This window comes from Delphinus delphis, chromosome 13 (genome assembly GCF_949987515.2).
Source record: "Delphinus delphis chromosome 13, mDelDel1.2, whole genome shotgun sequence".
Lineage (NCBI taxonomy): Eukaryota > Metazoa > Chordata > Mammalia > Artiodactyla > Delphinidae > Delphinus > Delphinus delphis.
The window spans coordinates 51546923-51569278 of record NC_082695.1 but is presented as its reverse complement, the minus strand read 5'-3'; the positions used below and the strand labels follow the sequence as shown (position 1 = coordinate 51569278).

The 22356-nt window shown below is 41.1% G+C and overlaps 1 protein-coding gene across 1 annotated transcript in view; it reads right to left on the bottom strand.

The window, feature by feature from the left end:
* Positions 1–5482: 5482 nt before the first annotated feature.
* Positions 5483–22356, bottom strand: part of KIAA1328 (KIAA1328 ortholog) — a 385660-nt gene continuing 368786 nt past the window's right edge. Inside the window, exon 11 of the mRNA XM_060028920.1 lies at positions 5483–8325. Coding sequence (XP_059884903.1) covers positions 8115–8325 — 211 coding nt within the window. The 3' untranslated portion in view covers positions 5483–8114. The remainder of the gene's footprint in view (positions 8326–22356) is intronic.

The following is a 22356-nucleotide window of genomic DNA, read 5'->3' as shown; positions in this document are numbered from 1 at the left end:
GTAGTCCCTGATTTTTGCATCTCCAAGGAGCCCCTTTGATGATACCCCCATGTACCCCACGTTGGGAAACGATCTGTTTCCTGAAACGCATATATAGATTTATCTGCCCGTTTTTATTAAGCACAGATTAACGTGTTGTGCATATAGATATGCCAACAAATCAGAGGTGACCCCCCCCGCCCCAATAACTGAGGTCATCACAACTTGATAGAGTGATTTCCAGTTGAACATAAAGAAGTAATGTTACAGTTGGCCTGTGCAGCTTTTCTCCACAGACATGCAAGGTTTCCATCAGTCTTTCTAAAATCATGAAAACTGCTCACGGATTACTGGTAACCCCTGTGGCGACCAGGCTGGGAATCAAGGGGAGGCCCCCACCAAGTTGGAAGAGTGCCCTGTAGCCAGCCCGAACTTTCACTTCCATCAACCATTCTGGTCTCGCCTTCCTTTCACAGGCTGATTTCTAAGATAAGCGGTCCTGGACTCACTCTCCCCTAACACCTTGCAAAATGGCTTCACCCAAGCTCAGTTCAGAGCCATAGTGATCAGGTGTTTACTCTTGACTTTCCAGCACTCCTTGGCTGGCCAGCAACCAATGCCCATAGACACTTCTTCTGTGATAGCTTGATGAGATCTAATTCACATACCATACAATGTACCAATTTGAAGGGTACAGTTCAGTGGTCTTTAGTATATTCACAGTTATGCAACCATCACCACAATCAATTTTTAGAACATTGTCATCACCCCAAAGAGAAACCCCATACTCTTTAGCAGTCACTCTCCATTACCCCTATTTACCCCTGCCCTAGGCAACCATTAATAGACTCTCTGTCCCTGTAGATGTGCCTATCTGGACATTTCATATAAATGAAATCATACCATGTGTGGTCTTTTGCGACTGGCTTCTTTCACTTAGCATGATTCATGTTGTAGGACATACTTCATTCCTTTTTATTGCCAAATATTCCACTGTGTCTATATGCTACATTTTGTTTATCCATTAATCAGCTAATAGACATTTGGGTTGTTTCCACCTTTTGGTTATTATGAGTAATGCTGCTATGAATATCCATGCAAAAGTTTTTGTGTGGACATATACTTTTATTTCTCTTGGGTATTCACCTGCGAGTGAAATTGCTGGTCATATGGTAACTTTTTTTTTTTTTTTTTTTTTGCGGTACACGGGCCTCTCACTGTTGTGGCCTCTCCCGTTGCGGAGCACAGGCTCTGGACGCGCAGGCTCAGCGGCCATGGCTCATGGGCCCAGCCGCTCCGCGGCACGTGGGATCTTCCCGGACCGGGGCATGAACCTGTGTCCCCTGGATCGGCAGGCGGACTCTCAACCACTGCGCCACCAGGGAAGCCCCTATGTGGTAACTTTATGTTTAACTTTTTGAGGAAATTACAGACTGTTTTCCAAGGCAGCTGTACCATTTCACATTCCCACCAGCAGGGTATGAGGGTTCATGGACATTTCTTACTTTCCTTTAAGATCTTCCCCTTTGACACTACTGGGGTTTAGCACCTTATCAACCCTCCTGTCTACTGCTTCCGTGAAGGGAGCTCCACTGGAGCAATTTCTGACTTCTTTCCGTATCTCCTGCTCATCGCTCCCTCCTCGATGCTCTATTATTTATCTTTTCAGCCAGTGGCAATCTGACATTTGGTGCACATTCTCAACTGAAGCAAGGCTGATCTAAGCGCTGCATTCGAGGTCTTTCTTTCCAACTCAGTCCCGGGCATGTGACGTGGATCCTAGGTTGTCTGATCTGCAGCCCCTACCTCTCCTTTGGGTGGGTCGTCACAAGGTCCACACTTGGGAGGAGGTATTAGCAAGCCTGATGGTAGCGGTGTATCAACTCTACACCCTTCTATCCAGTCCTGCGGACGAGGGGTGGCAATCTCTCAACACCTCACCTGACCTATGGCAACAGCTTTGTAACGATTGGTGTCTCTGCCTAAAGTGCCACCCGCTTAGGCTGGAGGAAGGCTTGTACAGTAGAAAGAGCACAGCTGTGGAACTGGACAGCTCCAGTCTCCAGGCCACTTACTAGCTCTGCCATTTAGCAGCTGAGGCCCAACACCTAGCCTCTCCAAGATCAGTTTCCTTACCTCTAACAGGGGGATACTGCCACCTATGTTTTGGGGTTGCTGTGTGGATTAAATGAAATAAGGTATCTATGGACCTTGCTCAACACTTAGTAGGCACACAGTAGATGTTTCCTTCCCAACCTTATCCCATCCCCTCTGATAGAGCCTGACACTACTGCAAGGTAGATATTTCTAAACAAGTAATTCCAAAATAGTTTACGGATTTTGTTGCTTGAAGGATGGAACTCCGCTGCCTGACATTTAACATTCTTCACAATTTGGGCCCAGCATATTTCTCTCGGTGTAGGTCGATGCCTTCTCTTCTGGAACCTCACCTACTAGCTGTGATCTCCTCACCTTTCTTTCAAAACACATCTTGATCGTTGTTGCCAATGAACACTCAACTTCTGCACTTTCCCACCCCCCAAGTCCTTCCCCACTCTCCATCCATCTTAGATACTCTAAGCTACTCCAAAGCCTAGGTCAAATCTCCCTCCTTTTACTCCTTCTCCCACAAATCCTAAGTAAACTCAGCCCAGCAATTTGCTCTCTGAAACCATAGTGTTTACAGCTTCCTACCTGTTGCTGGAAGACACACTGTAATGGCTTCTGTTTTATTATTGTTAAAAATTTGAAGTACAAAGCTTTGTCTTCTATCTAGTCTGTAAGTTAACTGAGACATAAATGATAATCATGATAGCTACCATTAGTGGAACACTTTGTATGTGCCAGGTACTATTCCTAGGCCCTTCACACACATTATCTCACTGAATCTCACCCTTACAACCATCCTATGATGTATGCATTATCATCCCAATTTTATAGATTAAGAAATTTAGGTTTAGTGTGGTTCATATATTGCCTAAGATTATTCAGCTAGGAAGCAGTGTAACTGAGATTTGTATAAGGTCTACTGAGTTCCACAGCTTGTGCTGTTAACCTCTTCCTTAGTGGGATCAACAACATCTAACACAATGCTGGGCCCAGGGGAGCCACTCAACTGGCCAACAGCACTGATGAAGACAAGGCTTGGGCTCTGGCAAGTCATGGTCAACGCGGTAGCCCCACTGGCAACATATGATATAGGTCATTCCTACTGGTTTTACTAGCCACCTCCCCTACCAGTTGAAGGTGTGCCTCACCCTAATTTTGGCCACTGTCTTAAGAAGAAGTCTTAACTAGGGCTGTAACAGCCTGTATTATTTAAGAAGACAGTGATGTCCATTATGCCACCTGGAGAGGTTTACCTTTTTCCCAGGGATGTTTCTTGAGACAGCCTTCCCATGGCCTCCGCCTCCACAAACGGAAAGCAGCTCCAGACGGTGGCACCTGAGGGTTACTGACCTAAACCCCCGAGGAATGGACACGCTGCATTTTTGCCCCCTTGGCCCGAGTGGTTTGTGAGAGCTCACTTCTAACAGATGGTGGTAGAATGTTCAGTCCTAGTTGAGATTCTTAAAAATGTTCATCTTGGAACACCAGATCAAGGTAGTGATGCCCTGCAGCGGGGAGGGTAACATCTTGGCAGCCAGACTGGCCACTGACAGGATGAGAGCTCACCTTTCTCTGAACTTTCTTCATCTGTAAAATGAAAGTGATGGATTCCATGGGCTCTAAGGTCCAATCCAGCCACAGAATTCTGTGACTCTGGAAGGTGATGGGATTATGGGCGGGGGGCAGTAAGGAGTGGAGGTAGAAAAGGCCCTGAGCATTTTCTAGGTGCTCACTCAATTCTGAGTGTGAATGTGGTGGAGGTGGATGGGAGGGAGAAAAGCTATGGAGCTGAAGCCTGAGAGGGTAGAAAGTCCCAGTCCTAAATGGAACAATGGAGCCCAAGAGGCTCAGGAACAATCCACTTTGAACAGCAACTCTGAGAAGCTCTGAGGAACTGTGTAGCTGGCTACTCATTTATGAACCTGGCTCTCTGGCTGCCAGGTTACTCTTCCTCTGAGGACCAGGGTGTCACCCTCACCCTACTCATCTCTAGCTTTGTTCCTAGACTGAAGGGTTATCTTATTACAATCGGGGCAACGATTACTTAGCTCATTTTCAGCTTGGGAGCCAGCTGAGTGATTTTGTCCTTGCCACCTCTGTCTCTGAGGGGAGCTGCAAACCTCCTGGCTCAGGGGAAGGTGTCAGGCTGACTGCGGGAGCAGGGGCAGGACAGGGTCTCTGGATGTCTTGGTTGAATCCACAGAACTGGCTGTCTCGGTGATCTCAGAACTGGGCATTTCAGGTACCCAAGCCCTCGCCTATGTTCTCCCAGCACTGAAAGCCAACTAGGCAGCACTATTTTTCCTGTGTCAAAGTGCCGAGACATTTCGTTGCTAAGCAGTTTTGGGGAAAAGCACAAAGAAGGGACTCAGAGGTGTGCAAAGATGGAACCTCCCATTCTAGTGACCACACAACCTAGAGGAGGCTTGGTGTTCGTGTGATGGGAGTGAACCGGACTCAGCCATGTAGGACGTGGCAAACTACTTCCTTTCTTTCAACTGACCATAGGTTCCTGTTGTTTTAACAAATACTGAGAGAAGTAACATTTTGATAACCTGAGGCTCTTCTCTTGCTTTCAAGCTATACTCCACTTATCCGATGGGGGATGTTCAAGGAACAATTCAATATCCAAACCACATGGGGAGGGCTTCCCTGGTGGCGCAGTGGTTGAGAGTCCGCCTGCCGATGCAGAGGACACGGGTTCGTGCCCTGGTCCGGGAAGATCCCACATGCCACAGAGCAGCTGGGCCCGTGAGCTGTGGCCGCTGAGCCTGCGCGTCCAGAGCCTGTGCTCCGCAACGGGAGAGGCCACAACAGTGAGAGGCCCGCGTACCGCAAAAAAAAAAAAAAACACATGGGGAAAACAGCCACTGAAACATTGGCTATGACGTCAGACTTCGTCCAGCTCTGCTCCTTTAGGCCTGTTCCCTCCCCAGAGTTTCTGACCAGCAAATCTCTCATGTGGACAATGGTGCTGAAAACAGCGCCAAGTGGAAGGAACGGCTCTGGGGGAGGAGAGAGTCCCTCCATCCCCATGACATTTGGGGAGCTCTGGACAATTCCCCTCACGGAGGTCAGGTTTGTAAACACAAATGTGCCTCCTGGAAGGGCGGCTGTCAGAGAAAGCGTCTCCTTGACTGACTTTGGTCTTCTAAATCAAGCACTTTGGGCCCTGCTTAAGGAGCTTCCATGGGCGTTTGTCCTGCCCCGTTTTGTAAACACTGATTGGTCTTTCTCTCCCAGAACAGTGGGAAGCAGGGTAGGCGATGTGGTAACACAACCTGCAGCATCGCCAACACGTGTCCCGTCTTGCTTTGGGGAAATGGCTGGAGGCTGGGCAAGCGCATTACAGCCATTCACTGTTGGGAGCGCTTAACAGGGAGGAAAGGCAGATTCCTGTGTGCCAGGCCCTCTCCCTTGGTAGGTTAGTCTTCAATTAGGTCAAGCCTCGAGGCTCCACAAAAGCCTCGAGGCTCTAAAACAACCTTTAATACATATATATAGATCTCAAAGTGAGACACAGATTAAAATGTTAACATATATTGTTCAATTCATAATGAAGATGTTAGACTAGACACAAATTCACATCCTATTGCCCTGACGACCAGAAAATGCCTACAGGATAGAGAAAGGCAACTGGCGGGGGCAGGGAATGTGGCATATGAAAAATAGGTTGATTGATGCTCTGCTGAAAATCCATCTTTGCTCTTCCAAATTGCTCATTCAGGAGAGGCAAAGAAGCAGTTAAACTCCATCTTGTGGCTTGTGACCCCCCAAAGCCTTTACTTTAGGTCCTGTTTATAATTGTTCTAAGGCAAACAAGCTTCTTGAAGAAATCACAATCCTTTTCTTGGTCTTTCTGGCATCCTCTTACTCCAGAGAGCAGTAAGAGCACTGGTGTCCAGAATAGGAAAGTGTGATTATGGATGATCCGAGGGAGCTGGGGGTACTTAAGGTGGTCATGACACGTGGGGCAAGGAAAAGGTAGCTCTGGAAACCTAACTTTAACTGAGAAAATGGTCAAGGGCTCTCCGTTTGTTTTCACCCAGTTTTTGGCCACACCAAAGAAAGCTCTATTTTCCAAAGGCTTCTGGAATGGGATGAAACTGATTCAGTTGCTTTCTTAGGGGTGAACTGTAAGAGGAAATTGTAATCTGCAATAATTTTCGACCCTTCAACTGAATGACTACAACTGGTTTGTCCTGACCTGATATCTACCTCAGATTAAGAATATAGCATGGACATATATACACTAACAAACGTAAGGTAGATAGCTAGTGGGAAGCAGCCACAAAGCACAGGAGGATCAGCTCGGTGCTTTGTGACCGCCTGGAGGGGTGGGATAGGGAGGGTGGGAGGGAGGGAGACGCAAGAGGGAAGAGATATGGGAACATATGTATATGTATAACTGATTCACTTTGTTATAAAGCAGAAACTAACATACCATTGTAAAGCAATTATACCCCAATAAAGATTAAAAAAAAAAAAAGAATATGGTATTGGTAGGCTATATTCTTCTCTCCTCCAAAGAACAAAAAGACCCAAGTGAAGGAAGGTTGGGCAGAGGTGACAGGGCCTCAGTCTGAAGAGACAATGAGATGTGGATTTACCCAGACAAGGAAGTTGCTCCAGAAGGCTCTTGCAGGCTGAAGTAATCTAGTTTTGATAAAGACTTCAGGGAAGCCGTGCAGTCTCACTAAGTGCCGGCTGCCCTGCATGGTCTGACGTTAGCTACCAATAATGACTGACAGGCCAGGGGTTGGTGAAAGGGAGAGAGAAAAAAGCAACCGCTCCACACCAAATAAAGTCATCAAGTGATGCATATCTTCCCCTGGCTTCCAATGACTGGCAAGTGTTAAACTCACTGGCTCTACCAGGCTCATCATACTGCCCACAAGCTTGAGACGCCTCTAGAGCCCACTGTAAGCTGAGGGACCCGTCTCAAGAGCCCTGCCGAACAGGAGAGCAGAGAGTACGTTTCGAGTGTACTTCTTCCACAGGCTTTCTCTGTGAGGCCTAGTGCGAGAAAGGGGGAGACTCTGCGTGGGGTGGTGGAACATTATCTGGCAAGTGGAGGTGGTTCTCTGGGGCCATGAGACAGTGGTCTTGAGCAGAGCATGCGCAAGGCCTGGTCAATCAGGGCCTTGACTCCACATGGGGAGAGAAGGGAGGCCAGGGGAAGTCTGTCAGCCTGTAGCAGCTGATGGGAAGTTCACCAGTAAAACAGACACTTGGGGCAAGAAAAAATACTGAGAGAGTGCTCTTATTTACCCTGGGAAATGGCCGACCATAGGACAAGCATTTCAGGCCAGTGCCTCCCCTAGGGCAGTACTCGCTTGTGCAATCTCATGCTGATTTCTAAGGGTTGGGAGGGCCTCCCTCTTGCTCATTAAGCCCTTTTGGTTATAGGGTGGGCAGCGGCCAGGCTGATGACTGCTGAGACTGACTCACAATTGGCCCTCAGTGTTGCTTGTGGTGGGAGAGGCACCACCAACTCTAACTTCTGAATTAACTGACTGACTTAGAAAGAGGTAGGTGGTAAGAGAACAGGGTGGAGAGGTAAAAGGGTCTATCTTTCTGAAATTGCTTATGTTACAAAGGGGCTACGTTTAAACTAGAGGGATCTCTCAATGGAAAGGTTTTCCTTGTGTACAAAAGAGAGCCAACCTTTTCCAGCAAAATATTGAGAAGGAAACACTCTTGAATGAGGCTGAGTATGCAAAGGCCTCTGCCATGCAGAAAGTGTCCCATGTTAATGTTCTAATCTCTGCTTGGCATAGAAAAGCTACTGTCCTCCACCCCCATCCATCCTTAATGTGTTGTCTACTGATTGGTCTGATCAGAAACACCCTGGGTTGTTAGAATGATTTCTATATTCGACACGTAACAGGATGCTAGTGAGATAGGTCCCTCCCTGTGAAAGGAGAGACACAATTACGTTGCAGTCAAATAATTAAAAATCCTGGATCAGTATATAAAAACACCCACTCATTTCTGACGGAAATTTTGCAGCATGTGCTTCAGTGTCAAATGAAAAAGATATCTTCCAGAATTTGATCCTCCTCCAGGTCTTCAGGGGTCCTGCCTGCCCCGGTCTTGTTCCAGGTTGATTTCAGAGGACTGAGTAGGCAAGTACTGTGATGCCATGACCCAGCTTCTCTGGAGCGATGGGGCCGCGGTTTGGAAGCAGTCTTGGGACTCAGAGATTGAACCAAATCCAGTAGAGATGTCTCATACCTGTTAACACATACAACCCAGACAGAAAATGATCAGATCAGTAAAACATTAAAATCCAAAAAGCCCACAGATGGGCTTCCCAGGGCAAGAATCAGACCACAGATCACATCATACGCAGGAGGGCCTTCTAGGGGAACTTTAGGGAAGTTCAGAGGGGCTCTGCTGTCTGTCTGTCTCTAAGCTCTTCTTTTCTGCTGACTACTAACATTCTTTTCTAACCTGTGAAGACAGACCGTGGGGTGGACAAAGTAATCATGATAACAATAACAGTATTAGTAGCAACATTTATCGCAGGCTTACTAAAGCATCAGGCACTGTTCTCAATGCTTTACATGTATTTCACTTTCATTTAACCGTCTACATAATCCTATGAGGTAGGTCCTGTAGTACTCTGATCCCCATTATATACACGAAGAAAGCAAGGTTCAGAGAAGTAACGTGCCTAGCAAGAAGAAGACACTACACGGCAGGGTCAGGATTTGAACCCAGGTCATTTGCTTCCAGCCCTTGTACACAGGACACTATGCTGCCTCTCAACTTCTTTGCAGCCAGACAGACTTGGCTGAAATCTCTGCTCTACCATGTGCAAGCTCTGTGACTTAGGGAAAGTTATTCAGTCTCTCAGTTCAGTTTGTCATGTGTAAGGGACCAACAGAAATCCTGTTAGGATTAAATTAATGAGTTGGTATAATTAACCTGTGATAAGTACTCAAATGAAATGAACCACCACCAACCACAACAAAGACCGGTTTTCACCCAAAGAAGGTGATGTTGTGTATATGGTGGGACTGGAAGGGAGTCCTCTATTATGAGCTCCTTCAGGAAATCCAAACAATTGATTCCAACAAGTACTGCTCCCACTTAGACCAACTGAAAGCAGCACTCGACAAAAAGTGTCCAGAATTAGTCAACAGAAGATGCATAATCTTCCATCAGGATAACGCAAGACTGCATGTTTCTTTGAAGACCAGGCAAAAACTGCTGCAGCTTGGCTGGGAAGTTCTGATTCATTCATCGTAATGGAAAATATTTCAATTCCCTGGAAGACTGTAAGAGGCACCTGGAACAGTTCTATGCTCAAAAAGATAAAAAGTTTTGGGAAGATGGAATTATGAAGTTGCCTGAAAAATGGCAGAAGGTAATGGAACAGAAGGGTAAATACGTTGTTCAATAAAGTTCTTGGTGAAAATGAAAAATGTGTCTTTTATCTTTACTTAAAAACCAAAGGCAGAGGAGAGGGGGAAGACGGCGGAAGAGTAAGATGCAGAGATCACCTTCCTCCCCACAGATACATCAGAAATACATCTACACGTGGAACAACTCCTACAGAACACCTACTGAATGCTGGCAGAAGACCTCAGACCTCCCAAAAGGCAAGAAACTCCCCACATACCTGGGGAGGGCAAAAGGAAATAGAATAAACAGAGACAAAACAATAGGGATGGGTTCTGCACCAGTGGGAGGGAGCTGTGAAGGAGGAAAGGTTTCCACACATTAGGAAGCCCCTTAGTGGGAAGAGACTGCGGGTGGCAGAGGGAGGAACTTAGGGGCCGCAGAGGAGAGCACAGCAACAGGGGTGCGGAGGGCAAAGCGGGGAGATTCCCGCACAAAGGATCGGTGCCGACCGGCACTCACCAGCCCGAAAGGCTTGTCTGCTCACCCACCAGGGCGGGCGGGGCTGGGAGCTGAAGCTCGAGCTTTGGTCGGAGCGCAGGGAGAGGACTGGGGCTGGCAGCGTGAAGGGGTTAGTGCGCCACGGCTGGCCGGGAGGGAGTCTGGGGAGAAGTCTGGACCTGCCGAAGAGGCAAGAGACTTTTTCTTCCCTCTTTGTTTCCTGGTTAACAGCTGATCTTTCAGCAGAAACTCTGCAAGCCAGAAGGGACTGGCAGGATATTTAAAGGGATGAAGGAGAAAAACCTACAACCAAGATAACTCTACCCAGCAAGGATCTCATTCAGATTTGATGGAGAAATTAAAACCTTTACAGACAAGCAAAAGCTGAGAGAGTTCAGCACCACCAAACCAGCTACAACAAATGCTAAAGGATCTTCTCTAGGCAAGAAACACAAGAGAAGGAAAAGACCTACAATAACAAACCCAAAACAATTAAGAAAATGGGAATAGGAACATACATATTGATAATTACCTTAAATGTAAATGGATTAAATGCTCTCACCAAAAGACACAGACTGGCTGAATGGATACAAAAACAAGACCCATATATATGTTGTCTACAAGAGACCCACTTCAGACCTAGAGACACATACAGACTGAAAGGGAGGGGATGGAAAAAGATATTCCATGCAAATGGAAACCAAAAGAAAGCTGGAGTAGGAATTCTCATATCAGACAAAATAGACTTTAAAATAAAGACTATTAAAAGAGACAAAGAAGGACACTACATAATGATCAAGGGATTGATCCAAGAAGAAGATATAACAATTGTAAACATTTATGCAACCAACATAGGAGCACCTCAATACATAAGGCAAATACTAACAGCCATAAAAGGGGAAATCGACAGTAACACATTCATAGTAGGGGACTTTAACACCCCACTTTCACCCATGGACAGATCATCCAAAATGAAAATAAATAAGGAAACACAAGCTTTAAATGATACATTAAACAAGTTGGACTTAATTGATATTTATAGGACATTCCATCCAAAAACAACAGAATACACATTTTTCTCAAGTGCTTATGGAACATTCTCCAGGATAGATCATATCTTGGGTCACAAATCAAGCCTTGGGAAATTTAAGAAAATTGAAATTGTATCAAGTATCTTTTCCAACCACAACGCTATGAGACTAGATATCAATTACAGGAAAAGATTTGTAAAAAATACAAACACATGGAGGCTAAATAATACACTACTTAATAACGAAGTGATCACTGAAGAAATCGAAGAGGAAATCAAAAAATACCTAGAAACAAATGACAATGGAGACACGATGACCCAAAACCTATGGGATGCAGCAAAAGCAGTTCTAAGAGGGAAGTTTATAGCAATACAATCCTACCTTAAGAAACAGGAAACATCTTGAGTAAACAACCTAACCTTGCACCTAAAGCAATTAGAGGAAGAAGAACAAAAAAACCCCAAAGTTAGCAGAAGGAAGGAAATCATAAAAATCAGATCAGAAATAAATGAAAAAGAAATGAAGGAAATGATAGCAAAGATCAATAAAACTAAAAGCTAGTTCTTTGAGAAGATAAACAAAATTGATAAACCATTAGCCAGACTCATCAAGAAAAAAAGGGAGAGGACTCAAATCAATAGAATTAGAAATGAAAAAGGAGAAGTAACAACTGACCCTGCAGAAATACCAGAGATCATGAGAGATTACTACAAGCAACTCTATGCCAATAAAATGGACAACCTGGAAGAAATGGACAAATTCTTAGAAATGCACAACCTGCCAAGACTGAATCAGGAAGAAATAGAAAATATGAAGAGACCAATCACAAGCACTGCAATTGAAACTGTTTTTAAAAATCTTCCAACAAACAAAAGCCCAGGATCAGATGGCTTCACAGAAGAGCTAACACCCATCCTCAAACTCTTCCAAAATACAGCAGAGGGAGGAACACTCCCAAACTCATTCTATGAGGCCACCACCACCCTGATACCAAGACCAGACAAGGATGTCACAAAGAAAGAAAACTACAGGCCAATATCACTGATGAACATAGATGCAAAAATCCTCAACAAAATACTAGCTAACAGAATCCAACAGCACATTAAAAGGATCATGCACCATGATCAAGTGGGGTTTATTCCAGGAATGCAAGGATTCTTCAATATATGCAAATCAATCAATGTGATACACCATATTAACAAATTGAAGGAGAAAAACCATATGGTCATCTCAATAGATGCAGAGAAAGCTTTCGACAAAATTCAACACCCATTTATGATAAAAACCCTGCAGAAAGTAGGCATAGAGGGAAATTTCCTCAACATAATAAAGGCCATATATGACAAACCCACAGCCAACATCGTCCTCAATGGTGAAAAACTGAAAGCATTTCCACTAAGATCAGGAACAAGACAAGGTTGCCCACTCTCACCACTCTTATTCAACATAGTTTTGGAAGTTTTAGCCACAGCAATCAGAGAAGAAAAGGAAATAAAAGCAATCCAAATCGGAAAAGAAGAAGTAAAGCTGTCACTGTTTGCAGATGACATGATACTACACATAGAGAATCCTAAAGATGCCACCAGAAAACTACTAGAGCTAATCAATGAATTTGGTAAAGTAGCAGGATACAGAATTAATGCACAGAAATCTCTGGCATTCCTATACACTAAGGATGAAAAATCTGAAAGTGAAATCAAGAAAACACTCCCATTTACCATTGCAACAAAAAGAAAAAAATATCTAGGAATAAACCTACCTAACGAGACAAAAGACCTGTATGCAGAAAATTATAAGACACTGATGAAATAAATTAAAGATGATAAAAATAGATGGAGAGATATACCATGTTCTTGGATTGTAAGAATCAACATTGTGAAAACGACTCTACTACCCAAAGCAAGCTACAGATTCAATGCAATCCCTATCAAACTACCACTGGCATTTTTCACAGAAGTAGAACAAAACATTTCACACTTTGTATGGAAACACAAAAGACTCTGAATAGCCAAAGCAAGCTTGAGAATGAAAAATGGAGCTGGAGGAATCAGGCTCCCTGACTTCAGACTATATTACAAAGCTACAATAATCAAGACAGTATGGTACTGGCACAAAAACAGAAAGATAGATCAATGGAACAGGATAGAAAGCCCAGAGATAAACCCATGCACATATGGTCACCTTATGTTTGATAAAGGAGGCAGGAACGTACAGTGGAGAAAGGACAGCCTCTTCAATGAGTGGTGCTGGGAACACTGGAACACATACTTTTACAGGTACATGTAAAAGTATGAGATTAGATCGCTCCCTAACACCATACACAAAAATAAGCTCAAAATGGATTGAAGACCTAAATGTAAGTCCAGAAACTATCAAACTGTTAGAGGAAAACATAGGCAGGACACTCTATGACATAAATCACAGCAAGGTCCTTTTTGACCCACCTCCTAGAGAAATGGAAATAAAAACAAAAATAAACAAATGGGACCTAATGAAACTTCAAAGCTTTTGCACAGCAAAGGAAACCATAAACAAGACCAGAAGACAACACTTAGAATGGGAGAAAATATTTGCAAATGAAGCAACGGACAAAGGATTAATCTCCAAAATTTAGAAGCAGCTCATGCAGCTCAATAACAAAAAAAACAAACAACCCAATCGAAAAATGGGCAGAGGACCGAAATAGACATTTCTCCAAAGAAGATATACAGACTGCCAACAACACATGAAAGAATGCTCAACATCATTAATCATTAGAGAAATGCAAGTCAAAACTACAATGAGATATCATCTCACACCAGTCAGAATGGCCATCATCAAAAAATCTAGAAACAATAAATGCTGCAGAGGGTGTGGAGAAAAGGGAACACTCTTGCACTGCTGGTGGGAATGTGAATTGGTACAGCCACTATGGAGAACAGTATGGAGGTTCCTTAAAAAACTAAAAATAGAATTACCATATGACCCAGCAATCCCACTACTGGGCATATACCCTGAGAAAACCAGAATTCAAAGAGTCATGTACCAAAATGTTCATTGCAGCCCTATTTACAATAGCCAGGAGATGGAAACAACCTAAGTGTCCATCAACAGATGGATGGATAAAGAAGATGTGGCACATATATACAACGGAATATTACTCAGCCATAAAAAGAAACGAAATTGAGCTATTTGTAATGAGGTGGATGGACCTAGAGTCTGTCATACAGAGTGAAGTAAGTCAGAAAGAGAAAGACAAATACCATATGCTAACACATATATATGGAATTTAAGAAAAAACAATGTCATGAAGAACCTAGGGGTAAGACAGGAATAAAGACACAGACCTACTAGAGAACGGACCTGAGGATATGGGGAGGGGGAAGGATAAGCTGTGACAAAGTGAGAGAGTGGCATGGACATATATACACTACCAAACGTAAAATAGATACCTAGTGGGAAGCAGCCGCATAGCACAGGGAGATCAGCTGGGTGCTTTGTTACCACCTAGAGGGGTGGGATAGGGAGGGTGGGAGGGACGGAGACGCAAGAGGGAAGAGATATGGGAACATATGTATATGTATAACTGATTCACTTTGTTATAAAGCAGAAACTAACACACCATTGTAAAGCAATTGTACTCCAATAAAGATGTTAAAAAAAAACAAACAAAAAAAAAACAAAGGCAGTTTTTGGCCAACCCAATAAAATCTGATGGGACAAGGGAGCATGTGCGTGAACAGAGGAGATATGCCAGGCATGTATATGTGGGTTCTGGCCCGCAGCACAGTGTGTATGCCAAACAGTTGGCTGCTTGCTTGGTATGCACATTCATGCCAGAAGCAGCCTGGTGTGGTGCAGGGCCCCAGATTAGTGATGGTGATGGTGGCAGAAGCAGCAGTGGTGGTGGCAGTCGTGGGAGGCTGGCTTGCCTATCTTCCCAGAGCTCATCCCCAAGGCAAAAATATTAGCTCTCTGGCCTGAGCACTGGGATAAGAACTGCTAGTGTTTAGGCAATAAACGTCAATAAATTATTACAAAATAAAAGCATACGCATGGACATTGTAATATAGCATATCAAAGAGATATCAGAAATCTTCAAAGAGTTTAGAATCTCTGGTTTTAAAAACTGCTGCAACATTGCAAAGCAAATATCCACAGGCTGAGAAACAGAAATTAAATATAAAGGTTGTTGCATTTGATGGAAAAGAACATTGTTTTTATATACAGCTTCAAATGAACCAATTAATGAGGAATACAGTTTTAAAATTATTTTTTTCTTTATAATTTAAGATACAGTAATAGAAAGCATAATAGGCATTTTGAATTACCTACAAACCATTAGGTGACTTTCGGTTTCTCATATGACCTCTACAAGTTACAGAAAATGCCAGAGAAAACATTAAAATGTCATTGTACAAATTTAAATTTATACACATACATGAAACTATGTGTATGAATAGTTAAATCTTTTAAAAAAATTGTTCCATAAGAACCATCAGTTCTAGATATACCAAAATATACTATTTATATTTGTATAATATACAAAATATACTATTATATTTTGAAATAATTTATCAGAAATCTCTCCGAATGTCACAGCTTATAAAATATCCTTAACAGTTCCAGTGTCAGTTGCCTCAGCAGAAAGATCTTTCTCAAAATTAAAAATTACCAAAATTTATGTGTGATCTTTCATTTGCCAAGAGCAACTAATCTGCTTTTAAATATATCACTTAAAATAAAGTTGCTAAAAGTATAAACTTTGATGATCTAATAAATGAATTTGAAAAAACAGGAACCAGAAAAATCTTATGATCAACCAAGTTATCACATTAATAAAGTATTACTATTTATTATATTATATAAAATTATAACATCAAAAATATTTTTTTTGCTGTCTGCAGGTTTATATTACTCATGTATCACCTGTTATTTTATAAATTTCTTCTTAAAGGAAAATGCTTTGTAGTTTAGTCCCTTTAACTGCATTTTTCATCCTACCTTTTGAACAAGGGATTTTCATTTTGCACTGGTCTTGTAAGTTATGTAACTGACCCTGCCCTTCAGTCCCAGGCAAGACCCTGAAATGAAACAATTTCAAGGTCCAGTGCATAAGCTGCACTGGATGAAAAGCTAAACATGATGCAGGAGCTTTCCCTTCCCACTCTCTTTTTTCACCTTTGGTGATTTCAGTAGACCTCTCCCGATTACCCTCCTCTTCTCTTACCTTTTAAATGATGGAATGTCCCAGGGCTTAATCTTTAGTTCTCACGTCTTAGGTAATTCCATTCATTCTCATGACTTTTAATAACAGCAATATGTCAATGACTCCTAAATGTACAGCTCTACCATCAGCCTCGCTCTCGAGCTCCAGACTCATACACCCAACTGTTGCCTGATACCTCCACTTGGATGTGCGATAGGTATCTCAAACTATCTAAAACAGAACTATTATTGTTTTTCTCTAAATCCCACGCCTCTCCATCAACGCAGCTGCTCAGGGTTGCCAAAAACCTGCTGGTATGCTTGATCCCTACCTCTGGGCCTGTGCGTGTGTTGAATCTTCTGCTTAGGATGCTCTTCTCTCAGATCTTACTTGCTTTTATCTTTCAACAGTTACAAGAGTAGGGTCATTATTTTGTTTATGTTATTATCTCCAGTGCCAAGAATGGTATCTGACCCAAGGTAGGAGCTAAATATTTGTTGAAAAAATGAATGGTTCTATGGTTCAAGTTTTAGCCCCTTCCTCCATAGGCAGCTTTTTAGATCTTTGGACAGCTAGTCTTTTAAAAAATTACAATATATTTCAAACAGTATGGAAGTATTACTCATCCAATTATTCTTCTTGTTCTTTTATATAAAAGGATAATATACATATGGATTGTATAAACTACTTTTTCACTTAATATATTGGGAATATTTTTTCCATATCAATTTTTTGTAACATTATTTTTAATGATTTCAGATTACTTTGTCTCCTGGAAGCACTCTTAATTTAGTTAACCAATCCACTATTGAAGAGCACTTAGGTTAGGTCCAAGGTCTTTTGAGACTAAATCAGCTATGTCTCTCATTCCTTTTTTCAATCAGTCAATGCCCAAAGGGTATTCTCTACCCCAATTCATCATAAATTAGCAAAGTACTGCTATCCCTATTACGTTCTATAGTTTTACTCTCTTTTTTTCCCAACACTTCCCATCTCCTATTTTAACTGAAACTTGATTTTCCTTCCTGAGGTCAATGTTTCCCTTACATCCTTCTCAGTGAGAATTGTTAATACTCAATATACCTTATATATTTCAGGGCCAAGAGGTAGTATTTGGATCATCACTGCTTCCATTTTTGCTTTTTGATCATTATTTTCCCTGTCTCTCATTAAACTCCCAGTGCTCTAAGGATTCTGTCATCTGCTCTACCACCTTCAACTTCTCTTCATCTGTAACATCTATTTACCCATTCACTCTCAATCACTGATGATAACACTTGATTCAGTCTTCTCCTTCAACTGTTACCATCATCCCTGCTAATGTCAACATTACATGAATGACACTCAACCAACACTCTGACTTAGTTCTTTGACCTCTCAAGTCAAATACTTTCTCAGTAAGTCTTTCTTTTTATATCTAGGAACTTGTGACCAATTAAACAGCATCTCTTCTGAATTCAGTAATTCAAACATCCTACTACTTCCTGATGCCCACATCTTACCCTCAAGCTTGTTTTTTCAACTATTGCCACTATCTCTGCCCATTGGTCTCAACAAACCATTAATTCAAACAATCATTGCTCTAAGAACTGGGAGTGAAGTGGTGAATAAGATAGCTCAGATCTCTGTCCTGTGGGACCATTAATAGCTTACCTTCTTCCCAACCCTTTACTTCTTATTGAACTTGAATTTCATGGTCCAGCATTCCAAACACTCGTTTAACAAAGCTCTTAAAAACATGTCCCTTGTATATTTGTCCCCTCCCCTAAATCTGGCAAAATCATAATACTGCATGAATCCAAATGTCTGCCTTTTCTGTGAATTGTAGTTGGGAAACTTAGTGTAAATAAAACAAAATCAAAGAAACAAGAAAGAAACAAAGAGCAGATCCAATATAGATTCCTAGTCACTAACCTTAAATGGGTGCTAAACATTTTCTTTTTTTTTTGCGGTACGCGGGCCTCTCACTGTTGTGGCCTCTCCCGTTGCAGGGCACAGGCTCCGAACGCGCAGGCTCAGCAGCCATGGCTCACGGGTCCAGCCGCTCCGCGGCATGTGGGATCTTCCCATACCCGGGGCATGAACCCGTGTCCCCTGCATCGGCAGGCAGACTCTCAACCACTGCGCACCAGGGAAGCCTGCTAAACGTTTTCTGACAGAGCTACTGTATTTCTCTAATCAGCTGTTCTGCTCTCTTCATTTCCCCTTCTCGCAATTTATGCTAAACAGATGGCCTTGCTTCCCACATCAGAGAAAGGAGGTCATTAACGAGAAACTGTCGTCACTTTGTCACAAGTCTTTCAGCACCTATCATTTCCTCCTTTTACACTGAAGGAAGTGATCCTTCTCTTAGACAAGGCTAATCACTCCATTTGTGCTTCTTAGGAACCTTTTAGTATTGACTATCCACTCTAGAACCTTCAATCTTTTCCTGTTTACTAGATAACTAAGAGCACTTAAGACATTCTTTCATTTCCATAACCACACCATTTCTCAATTTTTTTCAACCTGGCTTTCATCTTCTGTACTAAAATTGAACTCACCAAATTTCACCAGTGACTTCCATGCTGCTAAATCCAATGGACATTTTGTAGTCCTTGTTTTAATAATGTCTCGCCAGCATTCAATGTGGCTGATTGCTTCTTTATAAACTTTAAACTGTTTTATTGGGGTAAAATATGCATACATAAAAGTACACCTATTTAAAGCATTCAGCTCAGTGATTTTTAGTTTAACAGAGTTGAGCAACTACCATAATTTAATTTGAGAACATTTCATTCCCCGCCTCCCTCCCCCGCCCCGAGAAACTACCCATTAGCAGTCACTCCCTATTACATTCCTTTTTTTGCCAAATAATATGCCACAGTATGAATATACCACATTTTATTTACCTTTCATCACATGATAGACACTGGATTGTTTCTATCTTTTGGCTATTGTGAACAGTGCTGCTATGAACAGTCATGTATGTGTTTTTAGTAAACATATGTTTTCATTTCTCTTGGGTCGATACCTAAGGGTGGGATTGCAAATTCTATGTTTAACCTTTTAAGGAACTGCCAGACTGTTCTCTAAAGTGGATTTGTCACTTCATGTCGGTATTTGGAGGTCTTTTTTCTGGGACTATTAAGCTTCTTCAGAGAAGAATCTTTCAGTATTCTGGGAGGGAGATGTGGTCTACTTCTGGGACAGGGAAGGAGGTCGACTTTTTCCATTTTTATACTTTGAATTCATCCCATTTTCAGTGCTCATCTAATCTTCCAAAGTACATGACATTCCTGTGTCTTCTCTTCTCTGTTGAATTTCTCCAGAGAATTCATCTCCAGTCTTTTGTCTGGGACTAATATTCCATACATGGCACTGTGGCAGGAGTACTGGGTTTTTTGATTCTTGCTTCAAATGTCCACCTCATTTCTAGTTCTACCTCATATCACCACTCTTTACTGTTCATGTTGCTTCCAATTCCCAAACTTTTACAAAGTTCTGTGACATCAATCTCTTTTCATTTGAATACGCTTCTCAGTGCTTTCTATGTGGTAGCTTCCTCTGTCCTGTCTAGTAAGTTACTAACCCTACATTCATTTTCCATTTTCCAAAAATGTATATAAATCTCAGGTATATTGATGACTCTTCTCCCATTTATTCTTGTGGATTTACACCTTTAAAAACATTAATTTACTCTCATCTTACTGGTGTCTCAGGAAATAGAAGAGATAAATACAAGCTCTCAATCATCTTAGCTAGGAAATACATTTGCAGAAAGGTTCCATAAATTTCTAGGTTTATTATTAGAAATTTCTGAGTTTTTTCATTGCTATTACAAATGAGTTTCCCCCTCCCCACTTTATCTTTCAAATAGCTAATGTTGGTATCAAGATTTATAGTAATTGAGTTTTTTGGTTTTTTTTTTTTTGGCCACACCACACAGCATGTGGGATTTTAGCTCCCACGTCCTCTGTGCTGGAAAAGTGGAGTCTTAACCACTGGACCACCAAGGAAGTCCCTACAGTGATTGAGTTTTGTACATTATTGAACTCTCAGTTCTTTATTTTTTCAGTTGATTTTTATGGGTGAACAATTACAAACCTTATAATCATAAGGTTTATGTGTTCTCCCATATTTGTATTATTTTTTCTTATATTATTGTATTGGCTAGAACTTCCAGGGCAATACAAGTTTTATAGCCACCTTTGTATAATTCTGATCTAAACAGAAATTATTCTATTTTATCACTATTAAGTATTTCTCATCTAGATACTCTTTATTATATTAAAAAGTATTTTCTCTTTTGGCTTACTAAAAGCAGGAATGAAAAATTAATTTTACCAAGTAACTTTTAAGTATATACTGAGATGATAATACACTTTTTCTTTTTTGGCATATTGTTAAGAAATATTCTATTTTTGGCTTCCAAAATAGTAGGCATATTTTAATTATTAGAATACATTCTTCCTGGTTATATAGTATTATTCTTTATATTTACTCAGATTTTTATGATTATTTTAGGGTTTAAAACATCTATATTTATAGGAAATATTTGTTCATAATCCTTCTTATGGTTCTTTATATCCCTATATATTAGTCTTACCTCAGTGGGAGAAAAGGAATAGTACCAATTTAAGAAAGAATGAATTTATAAAGAAGGTAGAAGGATAACCAATTACCACACTGGACTAGGTGACCTAAAATAGGTCATCTCAGGAATCCTAAAACAGTTCCTCTCAAAAGTTTCCTACTTTTTAATCGCTAAAGCAAACCTAGACTGGCATTCAGGTTTCTGAAAAATAGAAGATATTGCATATTTTATAAGTGCTTCCCAATCATCTGTCAAACATCACCAATAGGTTAGTTAAGAAAAAAGGGTGGTCTTGAACCTGCCTATGAGGCTGCAGATCTCATAGAAGAACTACTCACATAGATGGAGAGAAAGTCAGATATGTGCAGACACAGAATTGAGGGTAATACTCAGAAAGTTACCTTTCTATTTCTTGTTCTCCATTCAACAGAGGCGCTGTCACAAAAGGACTCTGCTAATCCTAATTTAATATATTTCTTCTTGAAGCGCATATAAGCCACAGAGTGAATACTATGCAAAGTCAGTGCACCTTGGAGGGAGGCTAAAGAATTTACCAGAAAGTCGACGGGTATACGGGAGATCCTCTAATCAAGAACAATTTTAATATAACATATTAAAAGGCACAAATAACAGAGTAAAATCTTTTAGTCATGTTATTATTTTATATTTTTGTATAATATTTACATTTTATCTAAGACTCCGTTTCTTACAGGGAAGAAGAAGGAACCACAATAATTGTAGTATATTGTGTGTAGCCACAATAATTTTGAAGAAAAGAACAAAGCTGGAGGGCTCATATAACATGATTTTAAGACTTACTGTAAAGCTACATTAATCAAGACAATGTGGTATTAGTGAAGAATGGATAGACAGATCAATAGAAAAACAGACAGAATCCAGAAATATACCAACACAAATATGATCAACTGAGGTTTTTACAGATGTACAAAGTAAATTCAGTGGAGAAACGATAACCTTTTCAACAAATAGTGTTAGTGTCTAGTTTCAACAACTAGACATCATATGCAAAAACAAACTTTAGCATAAACCTCATAACTTATACAAAAATTAACTGTACATTCACCAAGACAGAACACATTCTGGGCCACAAAACACATCTTAACAAACAGAAAAAAATAGAAATCATATAAATCATACAATGTCTGCTATTAGACCACAATGGAATTAAATTAGAAATCAATAACAGTTATCTTTATAACTGGAAAATCCAAAAATACATGGAGAATAAACAGCACACTTCTAAATAACAAATGGGTCAAAGAAGAAATCTTAAGATAAACTTAAATATATTTTGAATTAAATAGAAATGAAAACATAATTTATCACAGTTTATGGGATGCAGTGAAAGCAGTGCTTAGAGGGAAATTTATAGCATTGAATGCATACATTAGAAAAAAAGAAAACTAAAATCAATCATCTAAGTGTCCACTTCAGGAAACCAGAAAAAGAAGAACAAATTAAATCCAAAAAGAGGGGATGTATGTATATGTACATCTGATTCACTTTGCTGTACAGCAGAAACTAACACAACATTGTAAAGCAATTATACTCCAATAAAAATTAACAAAAAAACCTAAGGTAAGCAGAAGAGAAGAAATAAT